The sequence below is a fragment of the Mugil cephalus genome, chromosome 22 (assembly GCF_022458985.1).
Source record: "Mugil cephalus isolate CIBA_MC_2020 chromosome 22, CIBA_Mcephalus_1.1, whole genome shotgun sequence".
NCBI lineage: Eukaryota > Metazoa > Chordata > Actinopteri > Mugiliformes > Mugilidae > Mugil > Mugil cephalus.
This window is the reverse complement of record NC_061791.1, coordinates 969,858-992,500: the sequence shown is the minus strand read 5'-3', so window position 1 is coordinate 992,500 and position 22,643 is coordinate 969,858. Positions and strand designations below refer to the sequence as shown.

At 45.6% G+C, this 22,643-nt stretch overlaps 1 protein-coding gene across 1 annotated transcript in view; it reads left to right on the top strand.

Moving 5' to 3' along the window:
• Positions 1-22,643, top strand: part of grip1 (glutamate receptor interacting protein 1) — a 33,087-nt gene that overhangs the window by 421 nt on the left and 10,023 nt on the right. Inside the window, exons 2-18 of the mRNA XM_047575359.1 lie at positions 11,135-11,215; positions 12,220-12,355; positions 13,548-13,693; positions 13,833-13,916; positions 14,005-14,080; positions 14,155-14,300; positions 14,571-14,718; positions 14,803-14,972; positions 15,223-15,360; positions 15,498-15,647; positions 15,741-15,927; positions 16,087-16,232; positions 17,510-17,590; positions 17,671-17,740; positions 18,634-18,640; positions 18,988-19,103; positions 21,596-21,763. Of these exons, the coding sequence (XP_047431315.1) occupies positions 11,135-11,215; positions 12,220-12,355; positions 13,548-13,693; positions 13,833-13,916; positions 14,005-14,080; positions 14,155-14,300; positions 14,571-14,718; positions 14,803-14,972; positions 15,223-15,360; positions 15,498-15,647; positions 15,741-15,927; positions 16,087-16,232; positions 17,510-17,590; positions 17,671-17,740; positions 18,634-18,640; positions 18,988-19,103; positions 21,596-21,763 (2,050 nt within the window). The remainder of the gene's footprint in view (positions 1-11,134; positions 11,216-12,219; positions 12,356-13,547; positions 13,694-13,832; positions 13,917-14,004; positions 14,081-14,154; positions 14,301-14,570; positions 14,719-14,802; positions 14,973-15,222; positions 15,361-15,497; positions 15,648-15,740; positions 15,928-16,086; positions 16,233-17,509; positions 17,591-17,670; positions 17,741-18,633; positions 18,641-18,987; positions 19,104-21,595; positions 21,764-22,643) is intronic.

Here is a 22,643-nt window from a genome sequence, read left to right as displayed (position 1 = left end):
CACTCGTCCTCCTCAGGACGTTTTTACATGTTTGGGTCGGGAGCAGACGCCTGTTTGTGTTTGTGTTGTTTTATAGATGAAGGGCTGAAGCTCAGGTGTCCAGGTGACAGGAGCCAGGTGGTTTGTGGGTAATGAGAAGGAGGGAGCTGGGAAAGGAATGAAGAGAATGTGGATAAACACACACAGACACACACACAGACACACACTAATTCCAGGTTCCACATCCTCTCATTTTCTTCTTCTTCTTCTTCTTCTTTAGTGTCGTTTCTGTCCCGGCGTCTTATTTACACAACTTTGTGACTCAGTCGAGAGTTTTCCTGGTTGTTAACCTCCTGAGACCCGGCGTCCTCATACGGGGACGCTTTAATCTGCCATGTACTGGTGGAGAAGGGTCAATACAGTTTATTTATAGTTTTATATGACATTATATGCAAATTTAACAAACTCCCAAGTACTCGTTTGAGGACGTTGGGATTTCATCGTTTCCAAATCCAAAGTAATGTATTAAGTTCTATTAATCCCTAAAGATCTGATCTGATCTTATTCCTGAGAAATGCTTCTGTGTCTGGAGGATAAAACTATTTAAACAGTCAGAATTTCATCGTCCGTCTTTTTTTACGCTAACAGTTCGTTTGTAGTTCTGGACTCTGGTTGCCTTGGTAACCATACCGTCATATACTGTAAGTCTAGTGCAGGGGACCAGTAACACAACAGAATAATAACCTACAAATAATTTTATTTCCATTTTGTTTTAGTGTAAACAATGTTTACGTTTAATCCTTAAAAAAAAAAAAGGAAAAATACGTATAATCTGGTCTCAGTGTTGTGTTCTTCTTTAACTTCTCTGAATAAACCAGTGGATAAATGAGGACTAGTAGTTCACAGTCGCTCTTCTTCACCTGACGCCTCGAGCTGCTGGCGTCACGGTGGATCTGGTTCTGGATCTGGATCTGGTTCTGGATCTGGATCTGGATCTGGTTCTGGTTCTGGATCTGGATCTGGTTCGTAGGAACCAGTTCGTTGGACAGTGTTTCCGTTCAGGTCAACGTTGTGTTTGCATCGATTAGCGTCTGTTCCAGGTTTTACTCATGAACACGAGTTGTTCTGCTCTGACGCTGCTGGTCGTCGTCGTCTTTGAGTCCACGAGACTCTGTCCAGTAACGTCCATTAGCCTAGCGATGCTAAAGCGCTTCTGTAGGACTGTTAGTGTTTCCCACTCATCACTCTGGCTGTGTAACAACCAAACACTAGTTGGCGCTGTGTCTTTTTTGCCAGAGATCGAAACTCTCACTGAACTCGAGTCGTACAAACGTCCGTACGTCCAAACCTCCTCAGTTACTGATTCTTTCCTGATCCAAACCATCGGTCCGAGAAAGAAGGAGACATGCAGCTCGTTTACTGTATTTACACCAGATTTATCTTTCATTAGACGCAGAATAAATATCCAATATACAAAAAGTTCCTCATGTAAAACCTGTGGGATTTAAAGCAGAGTCACAGAAGTTAAATAATAAATCTAAAATAATCTGATGTTTCTGTTCATCACAAACCAGAACGCAGCTAAATAACGTCCAACAAATAAGACGTTATCCTGTTAATTCTCTGGTTTGGTTTCTTCTTTCTTATTGATGAATACCGGCCTCTGTCTTTGTGGTGCGTTCAGGTGTGTTCAGGTGCAGTATTTTGGACATTCTACTCGCCCTCAAACATCCGGGGATTATGGGAAATTAGCATCAGTCTTAATAACTAGTTATTAAAACGTGAAGCGGTTCCACTTTAACTTCCCTTCGGTGCAAATGAATGGAACTGGTTCCTGCAGCGGTTTATTGTATTTACAGCTTCTTAAACCACATTTCAGCTCCAGTCAGATCCTTTATTGGGTTTAAAGCGTCTGGTTTAAAGTGAAGATTGATCGTCTGCTCTGACTCGAATGCAGCTGCAGTTTCTCCTGCTCTGATTCTTCGCTGTCGTCTCTTTTGTGTTAATTTGATTCTATTCTCGTCTCGGCGGAAAAACTTGAAGACTCACGATCTGAGTTTCACGTCCGTCCACATTCCTGTTGTCAGCTGGAAAATCCTGGACGGACGTTTGTCTCTGTTTGTTTTCCGTGTTCGTTCATCTCGTCTGAGATGAGATTTAGTTTCACTCTGCTTCACAGTTTGTCAGAGAAATCTCCCACAGGACCTGAACTCATCGCGGCTCTGAAAGACTCTGAATCAACCTGGAGGAGGAAGGTTAATAACGATCATCCAGTCATTTAAAGTGTCGTTCTACGCTGCAGCTTCATGTGTGTGTTTGCTGCAGCGTGTGATCGTATATGAAGCCGTTCACGTCTGGTTGAACCCACAGACTCACTGTGATTTGTTGCTTTATCGGCTCATTTTAGAGAAGACGCTGCAGTTCTGCCTTTTCACGCAATAACAATAATGTGAATTCAGTCACTGATTCATTTCAAACGGTGTCACATCATTTTAAAGCGTCTCACAATTCAAACCTTTAAACCGCGACTGTTCAGGCGCCAATATTTCAAGCTTGTTATAGAAAATAACTTATTAACACGGGAATATTTAACTCTTTGTTGCCTCCACAGAGACAGATGTTAGTCACTAGTTCTTCTCTGTAATTTGTCAACTTCCTGATAAAAGTTAAACAGATGTGTGGTCTTGTTTCTAGACATGTTGCCTTTTTTCCAGGAATATTAATCCAGTAATGAACCTTATGAGAAACGTTCCTCGTGTGGAGCAGAACCTCAGGACTCGCTGTGATAAAAGCTTCGGACGAGCTGCTCTCATGTGGTTCTGCTGTTTGGTTTCACGGTGTCGTCGTATATTAAACAGTTTCATGTTAAATCAGTCAGTCGCTCTTCACCTCGTTTCCTCGTTTCCTCGTTTCCTGCACTTTCTCCACCGCGTCTTCGTCGCTGTGTTGAGTTTCTTTGGTTCTGCTGTTTTCGGTCACATGTGCTGAAAGTCTCCTTTGATGAATCTTGTCTTGTGGAGAAGCTTCTATTTGATTCGTCCTGACAGAACCGAGTCCTCGCTCCAACGCTCCAGGATTTATTATTAGAACCAGGTCACGGCTTCATGATCTCGTTCTTTTCTCTGAAACCGTTCAGCCACAACTTTGTCCAGCGACGGATCTTTAGCTTCCTGCCTCCATGATGCTTCCACCTCCGTGTTTCCACTGTTCTTCCTCCGGACACAACCACGGAGAATTCAGATCATTCTTTAGCTTCTTCCCTGATGAACGTCCTCTCATGTTACGCTAACGTAGATATTTCTGTTCCTGCTTCTTCCGCTGTCTTCACAAAGTCCTTTGTTGTCGTCCTTGGATTGATTTTTACTTTGTACGAAGTCTGTGTCTGTGTCTGCGTCGTTCATTGGTGACGAGAATTAGTTTTAGTTTAACAGTAAAATGTCAAACATCTTTGTGAAATCTTGTAGTTTGGGGAATAATTTGTAATAATTACAGTTGAAAGGAGTTTTTCTTGCCTTAGTGCTGCTCTGGGTTCTGACAATTTGGGTTGTTATAAATAAAGTTAAATTGAATTTTGACCATTAAATTCTAACTCGGTTCGTCTTTAATTATCGACGCTTCCTGCTGCAGAAGGTGAACGTTAAATGGTTCAAAGCAAAACAAACATTTTGTTGTTTCTCAACACATTAAATCTGTTAAATCTGTTTTTAAAGGTGGAGGCAGATTCATCACGACGACTGTTTCATCTCAGACACAGAAAGAAACGGTTCCCGCTGCAGGAACCAGAGACTCATGAGTTAAAACTACATGTTCACAAGTTATTTCTCAAAATAAAGACACGAAGAACGGATGATAAAGGTGTGTTAAAGTCTGCCCCCTCAGGCCACGCCCCCGTCTGTCACGTCACCTGTGTCTCACCTTCCCCCCCCCCCCCCCCATGTGAGATGATCTGGTTACATGCTGGAACATTATGGTGCATACATTTGCACATTAATGAAGCGCGTTCAGGCTAATTCGGGTTCTCTCAGCAGCAGCAGTCGTGTGTTATGTGAAGGTTGTTGACACAGAAAAAATGTGTTAATTAACGCTTTAAACGAGGTCTTTATTAGCATAACTGGTCCGACACGGTGGAGATTAGAGAGGAGGGGGGGGGGGGGGGCAGCTTTCTGTCGGATAAAAGTCACAGAGCCAAACCCACGTTCCTCCACGGACCTGGACCTGGTTCTGGTTCTGGTTCAGAGGCGTAGGGAGGGATGGATGGATGATGGATGGATGATGGATGGATGATGGATGGATGGATGGATGATGGATGGAGGGATGATGGATGGATGAAGATGAGGATGATGGATGAGATGATAGGTATGGATGGATGATGAGATGATGATGTGGATATGGATGGATGATGAGGAGATGGATGGATGATGGATGATGGAGGATGATGGATGATGGATGATGGATGATGGATGATGGATGGATGATGGATGATGGATGATGGATGGATGATGGATGGATGGAGGGATGATGGATGATGGATGATGGAGGATGGATGGATGATTGGAGGGATGATGGATGATGGATGGATGATGGATGGATGGAGGATGATGGATGATGGATGATGGATGGATGGATGGATGGATGATGGATGATGGATGGATGGATGGATGGATGATGGATGGATGGAGGGATGATGGATGATGGATGGATGATGGATGGATGATGGATGATGGATGATGGATGATGGATGGATGGATGATGGATGGATGGAGGATGGATGATGGATGATGGATGATGGATGGATGATGGATGATGGATGATGGATGATGGATGATGGATGGATGATGGATGGAGGATGGATGATGGAGGATGGAGGGATGGATGATGGATGATGGATGGATGATGGATGGATGGATGATGGATGGATGATGGAGGGATGATGGATGATGGATGATGGATGGATGATGGAGGGATGATGGAGGGATGATGGATGGATGATGGATGATGGATGGATGGATGATGGAGGGATGATGGATGGATGATGGATGGATGAATTATCTCCGGAGCCAGAAAGAAAGGAGCAGAAATCCAGACAAACTTTAATTAATCCTCCGTCTCTCGGGACCTGCAGCTCTTCAGCTTCATTATTTGGATTTAATGTTTAATTAGTTCTTCTAAATTAAAGAACAACTTCTTCTTCTTTATTTCTTTTTTTTCTCCACCTCTGCTTGTTCTTCTAAAATTAAGAAGCAGGAATAACTGTTATTACAGCGCCGCCTCCTTCGAGTTTATTTATCTTTACTTTATCTTTCATAGTGATTTTCACATTTACTCGACATCAGCTCAAAGCGTCTTCACGTCCTCACATAGAGACAATAAATTATTTTTTTCTGACTTTTATTGATTAAATGAAGATTTAAGTTTTAGGTTGGGTCTAAACTATTTTATACTAATAACTGTGGAAACTTTAAATTAAAACATTTGGTCGGATGTGTTAAAAATATTAAACATTCGCTGACTGTTTGCAGTGTCGTCCAGCAGAGGGCGCATTTTTACGAACAAGTTATCGAGGAACCAATAAAGCAGATTGTTTTTATGAAAACAACGCGTAAAAATGTGATTTAATAATTACAGGGAATCGTTCAGCGTATGAAATGTTCAGAGCATCAGATTCTGTGACTGTTTGAAGTATTAAAAACTTTATAAAAATGATACATTAAACGTCTTATACGTTAATGTGCTCGTTCCCTTCACAGAAATAAGAAAGAAGAAGGATTTTTATTCAACATGTGATCAGTTTATTTGTAAACATTCGGTTGAATGTAGGAAAATATCTGGAAAGTAATAATTAGTCATTGAAGTAGTTCTCTGTGTCGTCCAGTAGGGGGCGCATTAACAAGGAACCAGGAAAAAAAAGATGTTAAAGATTCACACAACAGAAGTTAATTTATTTTTATTTTGGCAACAAATTCAGTGGAATTTTATTTTACGTTTACGCTCAAACGAGTTAAAAACCTCCTCATTAGAACCTTTGAAATGTTTTGGGTCCTGATTATTAGTTTTATGTGTTTTATGTGTTTTGCCGTCGTCACAGAGGACGTCTCCGCGTTCTCTTCCTGAAATAACCTCGGTCACAGCTTCTTCCTGCAGAGTTTGACAAAGTGCTGGTTTGTTGATTACAGAGCTGTCGCTTCGTCCCATCTGCTCCTCGCACACATGGAAACGTGTCGAAGCGTCAGCGCTAATTAAAGGTCCCGGTTCTGAAGCCGTGTTATTAGCCGACCCGCTGGGTTTCTGGGTTTCTGGGGGCCCCCCTAGAACCAGACCGGGTCTGGTTTCTGGGGCTAGAACCAGACCGGGTCTGAGGCTGGAAGGTCCTCGCTAGTATAGAAACAGCGTCAGTGTGAGCGGCGCTTTCATCTCCCAGAATCCCTCTTTGTACGGTGCCGGGTCGCCCCCCCCCACCCCCCCCTCAATTATTCATCAGCCAGTTTCCATGGTAACGGCCGTGTGCATGTGAGCGTGTCCGGGGGGGTTTTAATGGGGGGACCGTTCATTATAGCAGGTTATTACAGGTTATTACCTCGGACCGGGACCAGGAACTGGTTCTGTTTTCAAGTCACGGACCATGAAGGAAGTGAAGAAGTCTGGTTCTGGTTCTGGTTCTGGTTCCACATTGTTGTACTGTTCATTTCTGGTTTATCCTGGTTCCTTCAGCAAGTTCTGGTTCCTGTGGTTTCGACTGCTTCTGGTTCCTTTAGTTCTTTTAGTTGGTTCTGGTTCCTGTGGTTCCAGCTGATTCTGGGTTCTGTGGTTTCAGCTGGTTCCAGGTGGTTCTGGTTCCTGTGGTTCCAGATGTTTCTGGGTCACGTGGTTCCAGCTGGTTCTGGTTCCTGTGGTTCCAGCTGGTTTTTAGTCTTGTGGTTCCAGATGGGTCTGTGGTTCCAGCTGTTTCCAGCTGGTTCTGGTACCTGTGGTTCCAGCTGGTTCTGGTTCCTGTGGTTCTGTGGTTCCAGCTGTTTCCAGATGGTTCTGGTTCCTGTGGTTCCAGCTGGTTCTGGGTTCTGTGGTTTCAGCTGGTTCCAGCTGGTTCTGGTTCCTGTGGTTCCAGCTGGTTCTGGGTCATGTGGTTCCAGCTGGTTCTGGTTCCTGTGGTTCCAGCTGGTTCTGGGTCATGTGGTTCCAGCTGGTTCTGGTTCCTGTGGTTCTGTGGTTCCAGCTGTTTCCAGCTGGTTCTGGTTCCTGTGGTTCCAGCTGGTTCTGGGTCATGTGGTTCCAGCTGGTTCTGGTTCCTGTGGTTCTGTGGTTCCAGCTGGTTCTGGTTCCTGTGGTTCTGTGGTTCCAGCTGTTTCCAGCTGGTTCTGGTTCCTGTGGGTCCAGGTGGTTCTGGTTCCTGTGGTTCTGTGGTTCCAGCTGTTTCCAGATGGTTCTGGTTCCTGTGGTTCCAGCTGGTTCTGGGTTCTGTGGTTTCAGCTGGTTCCAGCTGGTTCTGGTTCCTGTGGTTCCAGCTGGTTCTGGGTCATGTGGTTCCAGCTGGTTCTGGTTCCTGTGGTTCCAGCTGGTTCTGGGTCATGTGGTTCCAGCTGGTTCTGGTTCCTGTGGTTCTGTGGTTCCAGCTGTTTCCAGCTGGTTCTGGTTCCTGTGGTTCCAGCTGGTTCTGGGTCATGTGGTTCCAGCTGGTTCTGGTTCCTGTGGTTCTGTGGTTCCAGCTGGTTCTGGTTCCTGTGGTTCTGTGGTTCCAGCTGTTTCCAGCTGGTTCTGGTTCCTGTGGGTCCAGGTGGTTCTGGTGGATGTTTTGGGTTCAGATGAACCTGCAGTGAGTTAATCAGGGCGCGTGAGGTTTTTTTTTACCTGGTTCTGGTTTATGTGGTTCCTTTGGGGTTTTAACCGGTTCTGATCATAGTTCTGGTTCCTGAGCTCCACTGACCTGCATCCTCCGTTGTTATGGCAACGCTGTTAATCCCGTTAATACTCGTCGACTCTAATCTGAACCAAGGACACGCCCCCAGCAGCCCTCAGCCAATCACAGCGCTCCGATCAGAACCACATCCTCCATCCTTCTTTCCTTCTTTCCTTCTTTCCTTCTATCCTTCCTTCTCTTTTATTTCCATCCTTCCTTCCTTCCCTTCTCCCTCCATCCAGCTGCACATTATAAACCAGAGGCAGCCCCTCCCCCCTCCTCCTCCCCCCTCCTCCTCCTCCTCCTCCTCTCGCTCATCTTCATCCTCCCGTCTGCGCAGACTCGACCTCCTCCCCCTCTTCCTCCCCCCTCTTCCCCCTCCTCTTCCTCCTCATTCTATTCACATCTGCAGCCCTCTCTCTCTCTCTCTCTCTCTCTCTCTCTCCCTCCCTCCCTCCCTCCCTCTCTCTTCTCCATGATGCTGGTTTCTGTCTGAGGTCGTCCCGTCGCCCCCCCCCTCTGCACAGGACACGACGAGGAGGAAGAGGAGGTGTAGCTTTTGCCTCTGCATGGCGCTGGGGGGGGAGGAGGCGTCTCTCGGCTCGACTCCACCATGATCGCCGTCTCGTTTAAATGTCGCTGCCAGATCCTGCGCAGGGTGAACAAAGGTAGAGGGGGGGGAGGACGGGGGGGGGGGGGGGGGGGGTATCTAACATACATGTTGTTCTGGTCGAGTGACATTGGAAAGAAAGAGGGAGAGAGATGGATGGATTCAGTCGCTGCAGAGACAGAAGATGTAATATTCATGTTGTGTATTAACAGGCTACACAGAGCGCGGCCACTTTATTAGGGACGGTCACTGTCTTATAATAACATCATGTTCAGCCTTAGATGTTTTCATGTTGTGCGTCTGTTTGGTTGTGTTGTGACTTTACTGAGTCCAGTGTCCACGTACGTGTGCGTTCAGTCACAAACGTGGGTCCAGCTCATGTTAAGAGATTAACTGTCATTTCATGGTGATTCCTTTTTCTTTATTGGTCGTGTACGAGGAGGCTTTTTGTCACATTTATATCTTCACTACAAATAACAGATAGAATGAGCTCAGCCAGTTCATTAGGGACAATAGAGACTAGTGAATGTGTTATAATATAATAACACTGCTGCTCTAAACCTCCTGGTGGATGTGATGTTCAGCGTTAGCGTCTAATCACTGAGAGACGTTGGTTCACCTGTGTTTTTATTTAGTGCGTCTGTTTAGTTGTGTGTTTTAGTACAGATGTTAGTACAGATGTTAGTACAGTCACACACATGAGTCCACGAGGATATTTAGAGTAACCAATGCTATGCTACATGCTAACAGGCGCTCAAACATGCTAATTACATTTCTGTTCCACAGTTATATTTATATCCTTCACTACAGTGTAGTCAGCCTGGCCAGTTTATTAGGAACGCCAGTGAAAACATGGTGTAACAGTCGTGTTCTAAAGCAAAGGTTCTGGTGTTTAACATCAGGTTCTAATAACTGGTTCCACTGTGTTTTTATCTGCTATTAAACCGTTGATGCTGATTTCAAATACAAATTTCATCCATGGTTTGTAGCTCATATTAGCCTAGCCTAGCTTAGCTTAGCTTAGCTTAGTAGCCTCCCATGAAGGCTTGTAGAACGTATCAGCTGGTCGGTGGCTTTAGTCTTTGTGGTGCGTTCAAGTTCAGCTGTGTTACCTTAGTTTGCTGCGTCTGTGCCTTTAAAAACTAACATTTATTTAAATGATCAAAGTTTTATGAAGAATCCGCTGTGTTTGTCTTCTTTGCTGCATATTTACACTTAAAGACACATAATCGTACATTTTTAGATGATGTTTAATGTTTTAGATTTATTGAACATTTCATGAAGAACTCTATAAATAAAACAATTAAAAATGGATCCTCGCTGTGTCGCGTCCAGACTCAGTGGACATTAAATATACAAGTAGAAACACACTTTGGCTTGTAGCTGTGAAACCGCACATTTTATTAATATTTTCACAGTTTCCTGGCGTTTCATCCAGGAAACGTAAATGTTCATAACTTACAACTGAAAACGGTCTCAGTTTGGATTCATTTCCAGATTAAAGACTCAAATATCCACATATCAGACACCAGTTTTATGTTTTTCTTGCCACTAGGTGGCGCTGCTGCTCGTGACCTTGTTGTTTTATGTGTGAATGTGTGGATTGTAACGTAAATGCTGAGGAGATGTCGTCCTACATCTGGAGGAGGAGGAGGAGGAAGGATGAAGGCTCAGCTTTCATCTACATTAGCTACGCTGTGTGTGTGTGTGTGTGTGTGTGTGTGTGTGTGTGTGTGTGTGTGTGTGTGTGTGTGTGTGTGTGTGTGTGTGTGTGTGTTTCCTGCTTTACTCACGTTGTGGGGACCTGAGTCTGTGTTTGAGGACTCGGCTTCTTTCTGGAAAAGCAAACGTGATGTTTTAGTGTGAACGTATGTTTGTTTCCACGGGGAAAAGATGTGATGGAGACGTGGCTGCATGTGTGGTTGTGTTGTTCTTAATTTTATCGACGCGTACGAACGTAGCAGTTAAAGGTTTAAAAACTATCCCGTCTTGTTTTTGTTTTTTTCTCCTCAAATGTAGAAAGAAAAAGGATTAAGTGACTAATCAGTAAATAGTCGACACATTGATAATCACCGACCTACAGGGAATAAATCAGAACATGGATCCAAATAGAAGAATGAAATAAAAGTCAAATAATCATTAATACTTGATCACTTCTGACTTTTACTCATAACAGAACAAATCTAGATGATTTGTTCCCTAAATATCTAAAAGTTTTATTAAAATGAGGATCTTATTGGACGTCTCATCTCTGTGATGACCTCACTGTAAAGCTCTGCTGTGATTGGCCCGGACTGAGATGGACCATGTGGTTCTTGGCAGGGATTGGTCGCTGTGCTGATGAGGTCATCGCTCTGTGACTGTGCTTCCTTTATTCATGAGTCTGAGTTTAACAGAAGCTTCTTTAGAGGTGCCTGCTCATTTTCCTTAGCTTTAATCTAAGCTAATTAGGATGCTAACATGCTAAGTTTCTGTGGTGGAAACTATTCTCTGGCTCATGGTGACGGTGACGGTGACGGTGAGTAGAGATGACGCTGGACTCTGGGAGGAGCCTGTGAAATTAAACCCTTTAAAGGACGCGATAGATCCTCAGCTCCAGTTAAAGTTAACGCCTGTAAACCAGTGAGATGTTTGTGTGTCTGTTTGTGTTGCAGATGAAGGGCCGTACACCAAACACTCGGCCGGGTCGAGGCCTCCAGACGGAGCGCTGGCCATCAGGAGGCAGAGTATTCCAGGTGACTCCGGATTTTTATTTACAGTCACGCACAACTAAAATAGAACAAATGACCTGCAGGAAAGATGCTGACGGTCACGGTTTATCTCCTCCCACCTGGAGCTGGTGGCCTCGTTGTAGCTCAGATGAACGGAAATAAAATACAAAACAAGACTGAAAGCTGTAAAATAAAAACTCAGAGAGTAGAGATGTGGTGATGGAGAAACCTTGAGATCAGTGTTAGTTGTTTAAAATCTGGTAAACGATCTGGTAAAAAGGTTCAAAACCAGGAAGAAGCTGATGAAGGTTTAGAGACATTTAGAAAAATCTGTTTAAGGTGCAGCTTCAGGACCAGTGAGAAGAACTAGTGATTCAATATCAGCTCAAACTAATCCCACAATCCGTTAAAGGAGCAGGTCCAGATCCAGTTAGACCAGATAAGGGACCAGTTTTAGGACTTCATTCAGAACCAGTTCAGCTAGAAGACGAGATTCATCTCTAGGACTTTGCAGAACATCTTGGAGAACCAACGTAGAAGCTCCAGGACCGAGGAGACAAACTGTTTTAAATTAGTAAAATACATCGAGTGAACTTCTAAACTTCCCGCTTCATGTTCCCTGAAGTTCAGCTGCTGCTTCATGAACGAGGTTTATTTTAGACGGTGAGTCAGTGTCAGGACGCTGCTGCTTTTCTGTGCGAAAGGAAGGTGACGATGGACGAGACCAAAGACTGAACGAAAGGGGATGAAACCTGATTAATATTAAAATGTAACATTTTAACCAAACCCTGCTTCTGATTTATCACCTGAGGATCGACCGCACGACGCTGAAACACCTCTGGTCTCTCTCTGTTCATCTCGGCCTCTGTTTAATATTTCAGGCGTTTGATAAAATATAGATGGAAACGACAGAATAGACGATGACTTCACTTCTCTCTTTGTCGGGATTATTATTTTATTTCTGTGAGATGGAGGCAGAGAGTGAAATCATTTTTATGTTGAGTAAAAGAACAGCGTGGTTTCTGCAGACGAGTTTCGCGGCTGCTCCGTGGTGGAGCTGATGAAGAAGGAAGGGACGACGCTCGGCCTGACGGTTTCAGGCGGCATCGACAAAGACGGGAAACCTCGGGTTTCAAACCTGCGACAGGGAGGCATCGCCGCCAGGTACGACGCCACCACACCAGCGTTTCATTCGGTTTAAAATGCACTTTTATTTTATGTCTTGGCTCATATCGAGCCAAAACGTTAGGAAAGAATGTAGCTTCCTTTTTGTTTTCATTTGCACCAAAAACCATCAACAGGTTTTTCACAAATGAAAACAAAGATCTAAAATCCTAAAAAGATATTTAAATCCATCAACATTTTAACTGTGTTGGCTGAAATATGATGATATTAGCTGCTACGTTAGCCTAAACAAGCTAACAGTGATAGCGGAAGCAACTCCACATGTGTCAGATGACGTCTGTGACTACGTTTAGGAACCATGTGTGATAACGTGGTTCCTGGTTCCTCTCAGTGAGGTGTAGTGTCATGTGGTTTTCATTGAGCCAATCAGAGAAGATCAAGGAAACACTGTCAGGTCTAATCAGGGTCTAATGTGGTCTACAAGGTCCCCCCTCTGACCTGGTTTATCAGGAACCATGAAGAAGAACAAGTGTCCTGATGTTTCTAATGTGATGATGTTGATGATGTTCTAATGTGACAAATACATGTTTACATTAGTTTAAGGACCAGGAACCAGATATGAGACCAGAACCAGACATGAGACCAGGAACCAGATATGAGACCAGAACCAGATATGAGACCAGGAACCAGATATGAGACCAGGAACCAGATATGAGACCAGAACCAGATTTATTCATCTGGATTTTCTCCGTGAAAATTAAAAAAATTAAATTTAGAATTTCCAGGTATTTCAGTGAGTGCCCTATAAAGGGTTAAGCCCCGCCCCCAAACGATCTGATTGGCCCGTCAGGTCTTTGCAGATGCAGAATGTGTTTCCAATGATGAGACTTCAGATAAACTTTCCTCCACCAAGAGTTTGTGATGCTGGAGAATTTTTTTATTTTTACGTTTCCAACCATCGTATTAGGAGCAATCGTCGTTTAGAGCAGCATCAGTTTCTTCATCCTACAGCAAATACACAACACATGTCACATGTTAAACCAGACAAAGGTAACTGAGAGGAGTCCGAAGTTTAGAATAGAGTTCGGGTTATATATTGATGCGTTTTCAATTGTTTATTTAGTAAAATGAGACATTTAACTGCAAAAATTTAAATAAAAAAAGAAAGAAATGTTTCGAGTGCGTTCGAGTTGATTTCTTAGCGTTGAATTAAAGTCGAGTCTCTGTTCAGGAGCGACCAGCTGAACGTGGGCGACTACATCCGCTCCGTCAACGGCATCAACCTGGCGAAGTTCAGACACGACGAGATCATCAGTTTGCTGAAGAACGTGGGCGAGCGGGTGGTGCTGGAGGTGGAGTACGAGCTGCCTCCCGTCTGTAAGTCCACAGGTTTTAAACGCGCGACGCTGCAGCCGCCGCCATGTGTTGATGTCGTGTTGATGTCGTGTTGATGTTGTGTTGCGTTGTGTTGATGTCGTGTTGATGTTGTGTTGCGTTGTGTTGCGTTGTGTTGCAGCGGTGCAGGGGTCGGGGGTGATGTTCAAGAACGTGGAGGTGACGCTTCACAAAGAAGGAAACAGCTTCGGCTTCGTCATCAGAGGTGAAACGCGACCAGTTTGTTGTTTGTGGGTTTTACGAAAACAAAAAAAAAAAAAACTAACGCATGGCCTGATTTTGTGCGTTTGCAGGCGGCGCCCATGAAGACAGGAACAAGTCCCGCCCCATCGTCATAACAACCATCAGACCGGGCGGCCCGGCCGACCGGTACGTGACCTTTACCCTCCGGTGTTCGTCCGTCGGAAAGAGCGGAAACTAAAAAACTCTCTCTCTCTCCACAGGGAAGGAACCGTTAAACCGGGCGATCGGTTGCTAAGCATCGACGGGATCCGTCTCCATGGCAGCACGTTGTCGGAAGCCATGAGCATCCTGAAGCAGTGCGGGCAGGAAGCCACGCTGCTCATCGAGTACGACGTCTCCGTGATGGGTCAGTGAACGCAACGCTCATTATTAATACCTAGAAAAATATCAAGTTAATAAAAATCAGAGAAACTCAAGATAAGGTTTATTCAAGATAAAACAACATTCAAAGAAAGTATCAGAACTAATATTTTGTCGTTTTCACGTAATCTAAATAAAGAAGAGATTAAAACTACGGGCGTGTTCTGTGACGTGGACATGTAGAGGTTAAATAGCAGAGGAGCCGGTACGGAGCCATGTGGAACCCCGTTTTAAGTCATTTTCTCGTCTCCCTCAGATTCGGTTGCCACGGCGTCGGGGCCGCTGCTTGTCGAGGTTGCCAAGGCGACGGGCTCCAGTCTGGGCGTGGCTTTGTCCACCTCCATGTTCTGCAGCAAGCAGGTCATCATCATCGACAAGGTTAAGCCGGCCAGCATAGCAGACAGGTACCTTCCTCCCTTCTGTCCTTCCTTCCCTCCCTTCCTTCCTTCCTTCCTTCTCGGTGTAACTCCTCCCCTCTCGTGTCCTAGGTGTGGCGCTCTCCATGCGGGCGACCACATCCTGTCCGTTGATGGGAAGTCCATGGAGTTCTGTTCTCTGGCCGAAGCCACTCAGCTCCTCTCGGCCTCGTGTCAAACCGTCCGCATGGAGATCCTGCCCCAGCACCAGGCCCGACCGGCCCTGAACGCACCACAGCACGGTACGAACGCAGACGGCCGTCCTGGGCGGGCCCTGAACACATCACAGTCCAGTTTTCCTGATGTTTTTGTCTGAATAAAGACTGAAATAACCCATAAAAACGTGTCGTACGTATAAAAGACGTCGTCTTTTATAACATAGATATATTTATAAGTAGAGTCCAGATCTACTTTTTCTATATCTATGCTGATAAATCACCTCCTGACCTCTGACCTGTAGCTCCTAACCTGAACACCTTCCTCTGTGTGCAGTCAAGGTGCAGCGTAGTCCCCGCCCCCTCCCCTGGGAGACCGGAGGCTCCGCCCCCATCCTCCCCCCTTACCACTACAACACCTACCACCCCGACCAATCAGGCGCCAGGTCTCACAACCGGCATACGAACAACCCCCGTACGTCCACCCCTCTTCCTCCTTCCTTTCCGTCTTTCCCTCCTTCTTTCCTCCTCCCCTTCTTTCTTTCTTTCTTTCTTTCTTTCTTTTTATGTTGTGTTGTATTTATAATAGATCTTCCTCCTCTCTCTCTGCAGCTCTCAGCCACTCGTTCTCCCCTGGTTCCATGTCGGCCTATAGTCTCTCGTCCCTGAACATGAGCACGCTGCCCAGGAACATGTATCCCACGAGTCCGCGGGGCACGTTGATGAGGAGGAAGGGCAAGAAGAAGGACTTCAAGAGTTCCCGTGAGTCCACGTCCCCAAAAGAAACCCCCGCGGGACGAGGAGGAGGAGAAAAGACAGTAACGCGCGTGTCTCCCTGTCCCCTGTGTGTCTCAGTGTCCCTGGCGTCCAGCACCGTGGGCCTCGCCGGTCAGGTGGTCCACACGGAGACCACGGAGGTGACGTTGCTAGGCGACGGCATCATGGGGTTCGGGCTGCAGCTGCAGGGCGGAGTCTTCGCCACGGAGACGCTGTCCTCGCCGCCGCTCATCGCCTACATCGACCCGGACAGTCCCGCGGAGAGGTCAGCGATTATTCACCGGGTCATGGTGGCGGGAGGGACGGGGACGATGCTGGAGGACGTTTATTTGTCCACGCTGTGTGTTTATCCCTGATATTATCGTCTGGTAGTAAAACAGGAAGAAGGATGAAATAATAGAGTAAAGCGTTCGTCTCCCTGTAGGTGCGGGATCCTGCAGATCGGAGACAGGATCTTGTCCATTAACGGCGTCCCCACCGAGGACTCCACCCTGGAGGAGACCAACCAGCTGCTCAGAGACTCGTCCATCACGGCTCAGCTCACGCTGGAGATCGAGTTCGACGTCGCGGGTGAGACGACGTCTCCTTCATCCTTCACCAGCGTCTGTGATTAGAAACGAACTCCAGCTTTAATTAATTAATTAATTAATTAATTAATTATTAATAAACCTCCGACGCTCCAGTTTAGAGCCACAAAGACACGACAAAAGGCTACAAACACCTCAGAGCAACACCTTCCTTCCTTCCTTCCTCCCTCCCTTCCTCCCTTCATTCCTCCCTCCCTCCCTCCCTTCCTTCCTCCCTCCCTCCCTTCCTTCCTCCCTCCCCCTCCCCTCCCTTCCTTCCCTCCTCCTTCCCCTTCCTCCTCTCCTCCTTCCTTCCTCCCTTCCTTCCTCCCTCCTTCTCCCTCTCCCCCTTCCTTCCTTCCTTCCCTCCTTCCTTCCTCCTCCCTTCCTCCTCCTCCCCTCCTTCCTCCTCCTCCTTCCTCCCTTCATTCCTCCCTCCCTTCCTCCCTTCATTCCTCCCTCCCTTCCTCCCTCCCTCCCTCCCTTCCTTCCTCCCTCCCTTCCTCCCTCCCTTCCTTCCTTCCTTCCTTCCTTCCTTCCTTCCTTCCTCTCCCTTCCTTCCTTCCTCCCTCCCTTCCTTCCTTCCTCCTCCCTCCCTCCCTCCCTTCCTTCCTCCCTCCTTCCTCCCTCCTCCTTTCCTTCCTCCCTCCCTTCCTTCCTCCCTCCCTCTCCCTCCCTTCCTCCTCCTCCCTTCCTTCCTCCCTCCCTTCCCTTCCCTCCCTCCCTCCCTCTCCTTCCCCCTTTCCTTCCTCCTTCCTCCTCCCTCCCTCCCTTCCTTCCTCCCTCCTTCCTCCTCCCTCCCTTCCTCCCTCCTTCCCTCCCTCCCTTCCTCCCTCCTCCCTCCTTCCCTCCCTCCCTTCCTCCCTCCTTCCCTCCCTCCCTTCCTTCCTCTCCTTCCTTCCTCCCTCCCTCCCTCCTCCTTCCTCCCTCCCTCCCTTCCTTCCTTCCTTCCTTCCTCCCTTCCTTCCTTCCTCCCTCCCTCCCTTCCTTCCTTCCTTCCTTCCTTCCTCCCTCCCTCCCTTCCTTCCTTCCTTCCTTCCTCCCTCCCTTCCTTCCTTCCTTCCTTTATTACCTGAACATTTTCCTTCTTATCTGAACAAACGTCTGTCGTCTCCTTTAGAAACGTGTTGATTCTCTGCTGTGATTCACCTTCATCTGCTGTTGTTTTCATCGCAGGACAAATATTTATGGTTCATACACGCGTCAGAAAAGTCGAAGACGCATCATGACTGGTTGTTGTTAGTTGACTGAGGTTAAAGTGTCTCTGTCCACGTGTCCCAGAGTCCGTCATCCCCAGTTCAGGGACGTTCCACGTGAAGCTTCCCAAGAAGCCGGGGGTGGAGCTCGGCATCACCATCAGCTGTAAGAGTCCCCGTCCTCTTTGTCTCTAACGCGTCTCCTGTCCATCTGTGTGGACTCACGTCTGGACTCTGTCTCTGCAGCTCCGTCCAACAGGAAACCAGGAGACCCGCTCATCATCTCCGACATCAAGAAGGGAAGCGTCGCTCACAGGTAACCGGGTTCACACGGCCTCAGCTGTTCATCGAGCTAACGCTAACGACGCTAACGCTAACGACGCTAACGCTGCAGGACGCTTTGTGGGTCATGTGATCTGGAGCGTGAAGCAGGAAACGTTCATTTAAACACGTTACAGGATTAAATATTATCCAGTTCCAGAGGAAACAATGACGACAAACACGTTGATATACGACACGTTGTGTTAAAATCTGAGGAAACGTATAAAACAAACACAGATCCTATAATTAAACTTTAAATAAAGACATTAGACTAATTAACTGTGTTATTGTAAAGAATCACAGCCTCCAGTCTAGTTTGTGTTCAGTTACTTAGATTAAGAAAAGTCGGGTTGGAGACTTTTTTATACTTTCATACTTTATTTTTCACATAAAAGCTTTAAGAACAAGTTACCTGAGTTTCCAACAACAATATAAAACAGTTTAATCAAGACAAAAATAAATGAAAAATAAAGAAAATAATTGTAGGACAGGATGAAGCTTCAAGTTATTACACAAAAACTAAACAAAACTAAGATCATTTCTGTAAAAGAGTGTAAAGTTGTTTTTAACCCATTTTTATTCCGTCACGTTTAATCCAGCGTTAAGGCTCTGTCCTCACCTGGTGCTTTTATTCTATTATTTTCTATTGTTTCTATTGTTTTATTGTTTTTTATTGCGTCATGTTTTATGCTCTTATTTCCTCCATGTAAAGTTCTTTGTCTCGGCTGCAGCTGTTGTTTAAAGCGCGATATAAATAGAGTTGAGTTGTTTTTAAAAATGATCCAAATACTTATTTATTAGACGAATGTTTCTAAAACGTTATTATATTATATTTCCTCTTCTACTTCATTCCATGTTCTAAACATGTTCTTTATGAAATGTATAAAGAACTAATGTAAAATACAGACTGAAATAAGGTGATAATGAATGAATGAATGAATAAATATAAATTTATATATAAATTTAAAATAATTTAAATATAAATGAACCATTTTTATCGTATTAGTTTGTCCTGCTGATGTTTGAGGTGATTTTGTGGAGTTTATAGGACAGAGACAAATATCAGCCTGTTCCTTTTTCAGTCGCTGTTGTAATTATGTATAAAATGTTCTGGCTGAACTGTCCACGGTTCATTCGATGGAGGTTTGTCCTGAAATGTCCTGAAATGTCCTGAAATGATTTAATTCCTGTTTGTTAGTACCGAGTTGATGCTTTTCCCCGTAGTTAATGACTTTTTTGTAGACACGTGAGCTCGGACAACTGTTGTCCATCGATAACATCGGTTGTAGTAATGCTCTGGAGGAGCGTTCAGGATTGCAGCAGTGTGAGAACTCGTCGCTCAAATCGCGACGAGAACTGTTAGTCCTCAGAGACATGATGGACGGAGACACAGAGAACATGGATGATGGATGTATGATACTGATGGATGTATAGAATGTAAGAGATGATAGGAAAATGGATTGTATGATGATGATGGATGGAGAGATGATGGATGATGGATGATGATGATGGATGAGATGTGATGGATGATGATGGATGATGATGGATGGATGATGGATGAGATGATGATGATGATGAGATGATGATGGATGGATGATGATGGATGAATGAGGGATGAATGATATGGATGTGATGAGATGATTGATGATGGATAATGATGGATGGATGATGAATGGATGATGGATGGATGGGATGGATGATGATGGATGTGGATGATGGATGGATGATGGATGATGGAGGGATGATGGATGGATGGATGATGGATGATGGATGATGGATGGATGGATGGATGATGATGGATGGATGGATGGATGATGGATGATGATGATGGATGGATGGATGGATGGATGGATGAATGGATGGATGGATGATGGATGGATGATGGATGGATGATGGATGGATGATGGATGGATGATGGATGGATGATGATGGATGATGGATGATGATGGATGGATGATGGATGGATGATGGATGGATGATGGATGATGGATGATGATGGATGATGGATGATGGATGGATGGATGGATGGATGGATGGATGATGGATGATGGATGGATGGAGGATGATGGATGGATGATGGATGGATGATGATGGATGGATGATGGATGATGGATGGATGATGGATGGATGGATGGATGGATGATGGATGGATGATGGATGGATGGATGATGGATGGATGATGGATGGATGGATGATGGATGATGATGGATGATGGATGATGATGGATGGATGATGGATGATGGATGGATGGATGATGGATGATGGATGGATGATGATGATGGATGGATGGATGATGGATGGATGATGATGGATGATGGATGGATGGATGATGGATGATGGATGATGGATGATGGATGATGGATGATGATGATGGATGATGGATGATGGATGATGATGGATGATGGATGGATGGATGATGGATGGATGGATGATGGATGATGGATGGATGATGAGATATGTGATGGATGGATGATGGATGGATGGAGATGGATGATGATGATGATGATGGTTTGATGATGATGATGGATGGATGGATGGATGGATGGATGGATGATGGATGGATGGATGATGATGATGGATGGATAGGATGATGATGGATGGATGGATGATGGATGAGAGGATGATGAGATGGATGGATGAGGATGGATGGATGATGGATGGATGATGGATGGATGGATGATGGATGGATGATGGATGATGGATGGATGATGATGGATGGATGATGGATGATGGATGGATGATGATGGATGATGGATGATGATGGATGATGGATGGATGATGGATGATGATGGATGGATGATGGATGGATGATGGATGATGGATGATGGATGGATGGATGGATGGATGGATGATGGATGGATTGATGGATGGATGATGGATGATGATGGATGGATGATGGATGATGGATGGATGATTGATGGATGATGGATGATGATGATGGATGGATGGATGATGGATGGATGGATGGATGGATGATGATGGATGATGATGATGATGATGGATGGATGATGATGGATGGATGGATGTGATGGATGGATGGATGATAGATGATTGATTGATGATGGATGGATGATAGATGGATGGATGGATGATGGATGGATGATAGATTGATGGATGATTGATGGATGGATGATGGATGATGGATGATTGATGGATGGATGATGGATGGATGGATGGATGGATGATGGATGATGGATGATGGATGATGGATGATTGATGGATGGATGATGGATGGATGGATGGATGGATGATGGATGATGGATGATGGATGATGGATGATTGATGGATGGATGATTGATGGATGGATGATGGATGGATGGATGGATGATAGATGGATGGATGGATGATGGATGGATGGATGATGGATGGATGATGGATGATAGATGGATGATGGATGAATGGATGATGGATGGATGGATGATGGATGGATGGATGGATGATGGATGGATGGATGGATGATAGATGATTGATTGATGATGGATGGATGATAGATGGATGGATGGATGATAGATGGATGATAGATTGATGGATGATTGATGGATGGATGATAGATGGATGATGGATGGATGATAGATGGATGATGGATGGATGATAGATAGATGATGGATGGATGATGGATGGATGATAGATAGATGATGGATGGATGATTAACTTGAGGTTTTACTACATCAGTGATTCTATGATCTTTTCTTGTAGCGTTTCTTTATTTCGTCCCGTTCTCTGTTCTCTGCCTGTTTCAGTCTTTTCTCTTTGACCTTTATCCCTGTGAATATTTTGCTGTGACCGGATCTCGTCCCATAAACCAGACGAATAAACGTCGCCTTGTTTAAGGAGCAGATCTGACTCTGAGTGAATGTGTGTTGGACGTTTCAGACGAGCAGGAGGTGTCGGGCTCCATCATCTACACGGTGGAGCTGCAGAGATACGGGGGCCCGCTGGGCATCACCATCTCCGGCACCGAGGAGCCGTTCGACCCCATCATCATCTCCTCCCTGACCAAGGGGGGGCTGGCCGAGAGGTAGAACCTGGACCCAGACCGGGGCCGGGAACCGGGACTCAGACCGGGACTCAGACCGGGGCTCAGACCAGGACTCAGACCAGGACTCAGACCTGGACTCAGACCAGGACTCAGACCTGGACTCAGACCAGGACTCAGACCGGGGCTCAGACCAGGACTCAGACCAGGACTCAGACCTGGACTCAGACCAGGACTCAGACCGGGACTCAGACCGGGACTCAGACCGGGACTCAGACCGGGACTGAGACCTGGACTCAGACCTGGACTCAGACCAGGACTCAGACCAGGACTCTGACCTGGACTCAGACCTGGACTCAGACCTGGACTCAGACCGGGGCTCAGACCGGGGCTCAGACCTGGACTCAGACCGGGGCTCAGACCGGGACTCAGACCGGGGCTCAGACCTGGGCTCAGACCTGGACTCAGACCAGGACTCAGACTGGGGCTCAGACCGGGGCTCAGACCGGGACTCAGACCGGGGCTCAGACCTGGACTGGGATCCACCGGGTTTACGGGGTTCAGTTAGAACAAAGTTTAGTTAGAACAAAAATATATAAACATATAATATACAATCGTATTAACTCCTCCCCCCTGATTCATATCACATGACCCTGGATTTAATAAACAGAAAGTATTAATATAGAAACAATCAGCTGCACCAACAAACAGCAAATATGAAGCCGGTTACTGATAAATAACAGCTCATATATATAAAACCTCTATAAATATATTATACACTCACAGAACCACGTATTAACCATCAATGGGTTTTATGTGCAATAGTATAATTAGTCGCCCTCATTATTCACAAATCATAGTTGTGGAGGTTTGTGTTCATGTTCCATTGTTTGTGTTAAGTCATAAGAATCAACGTGTGCGA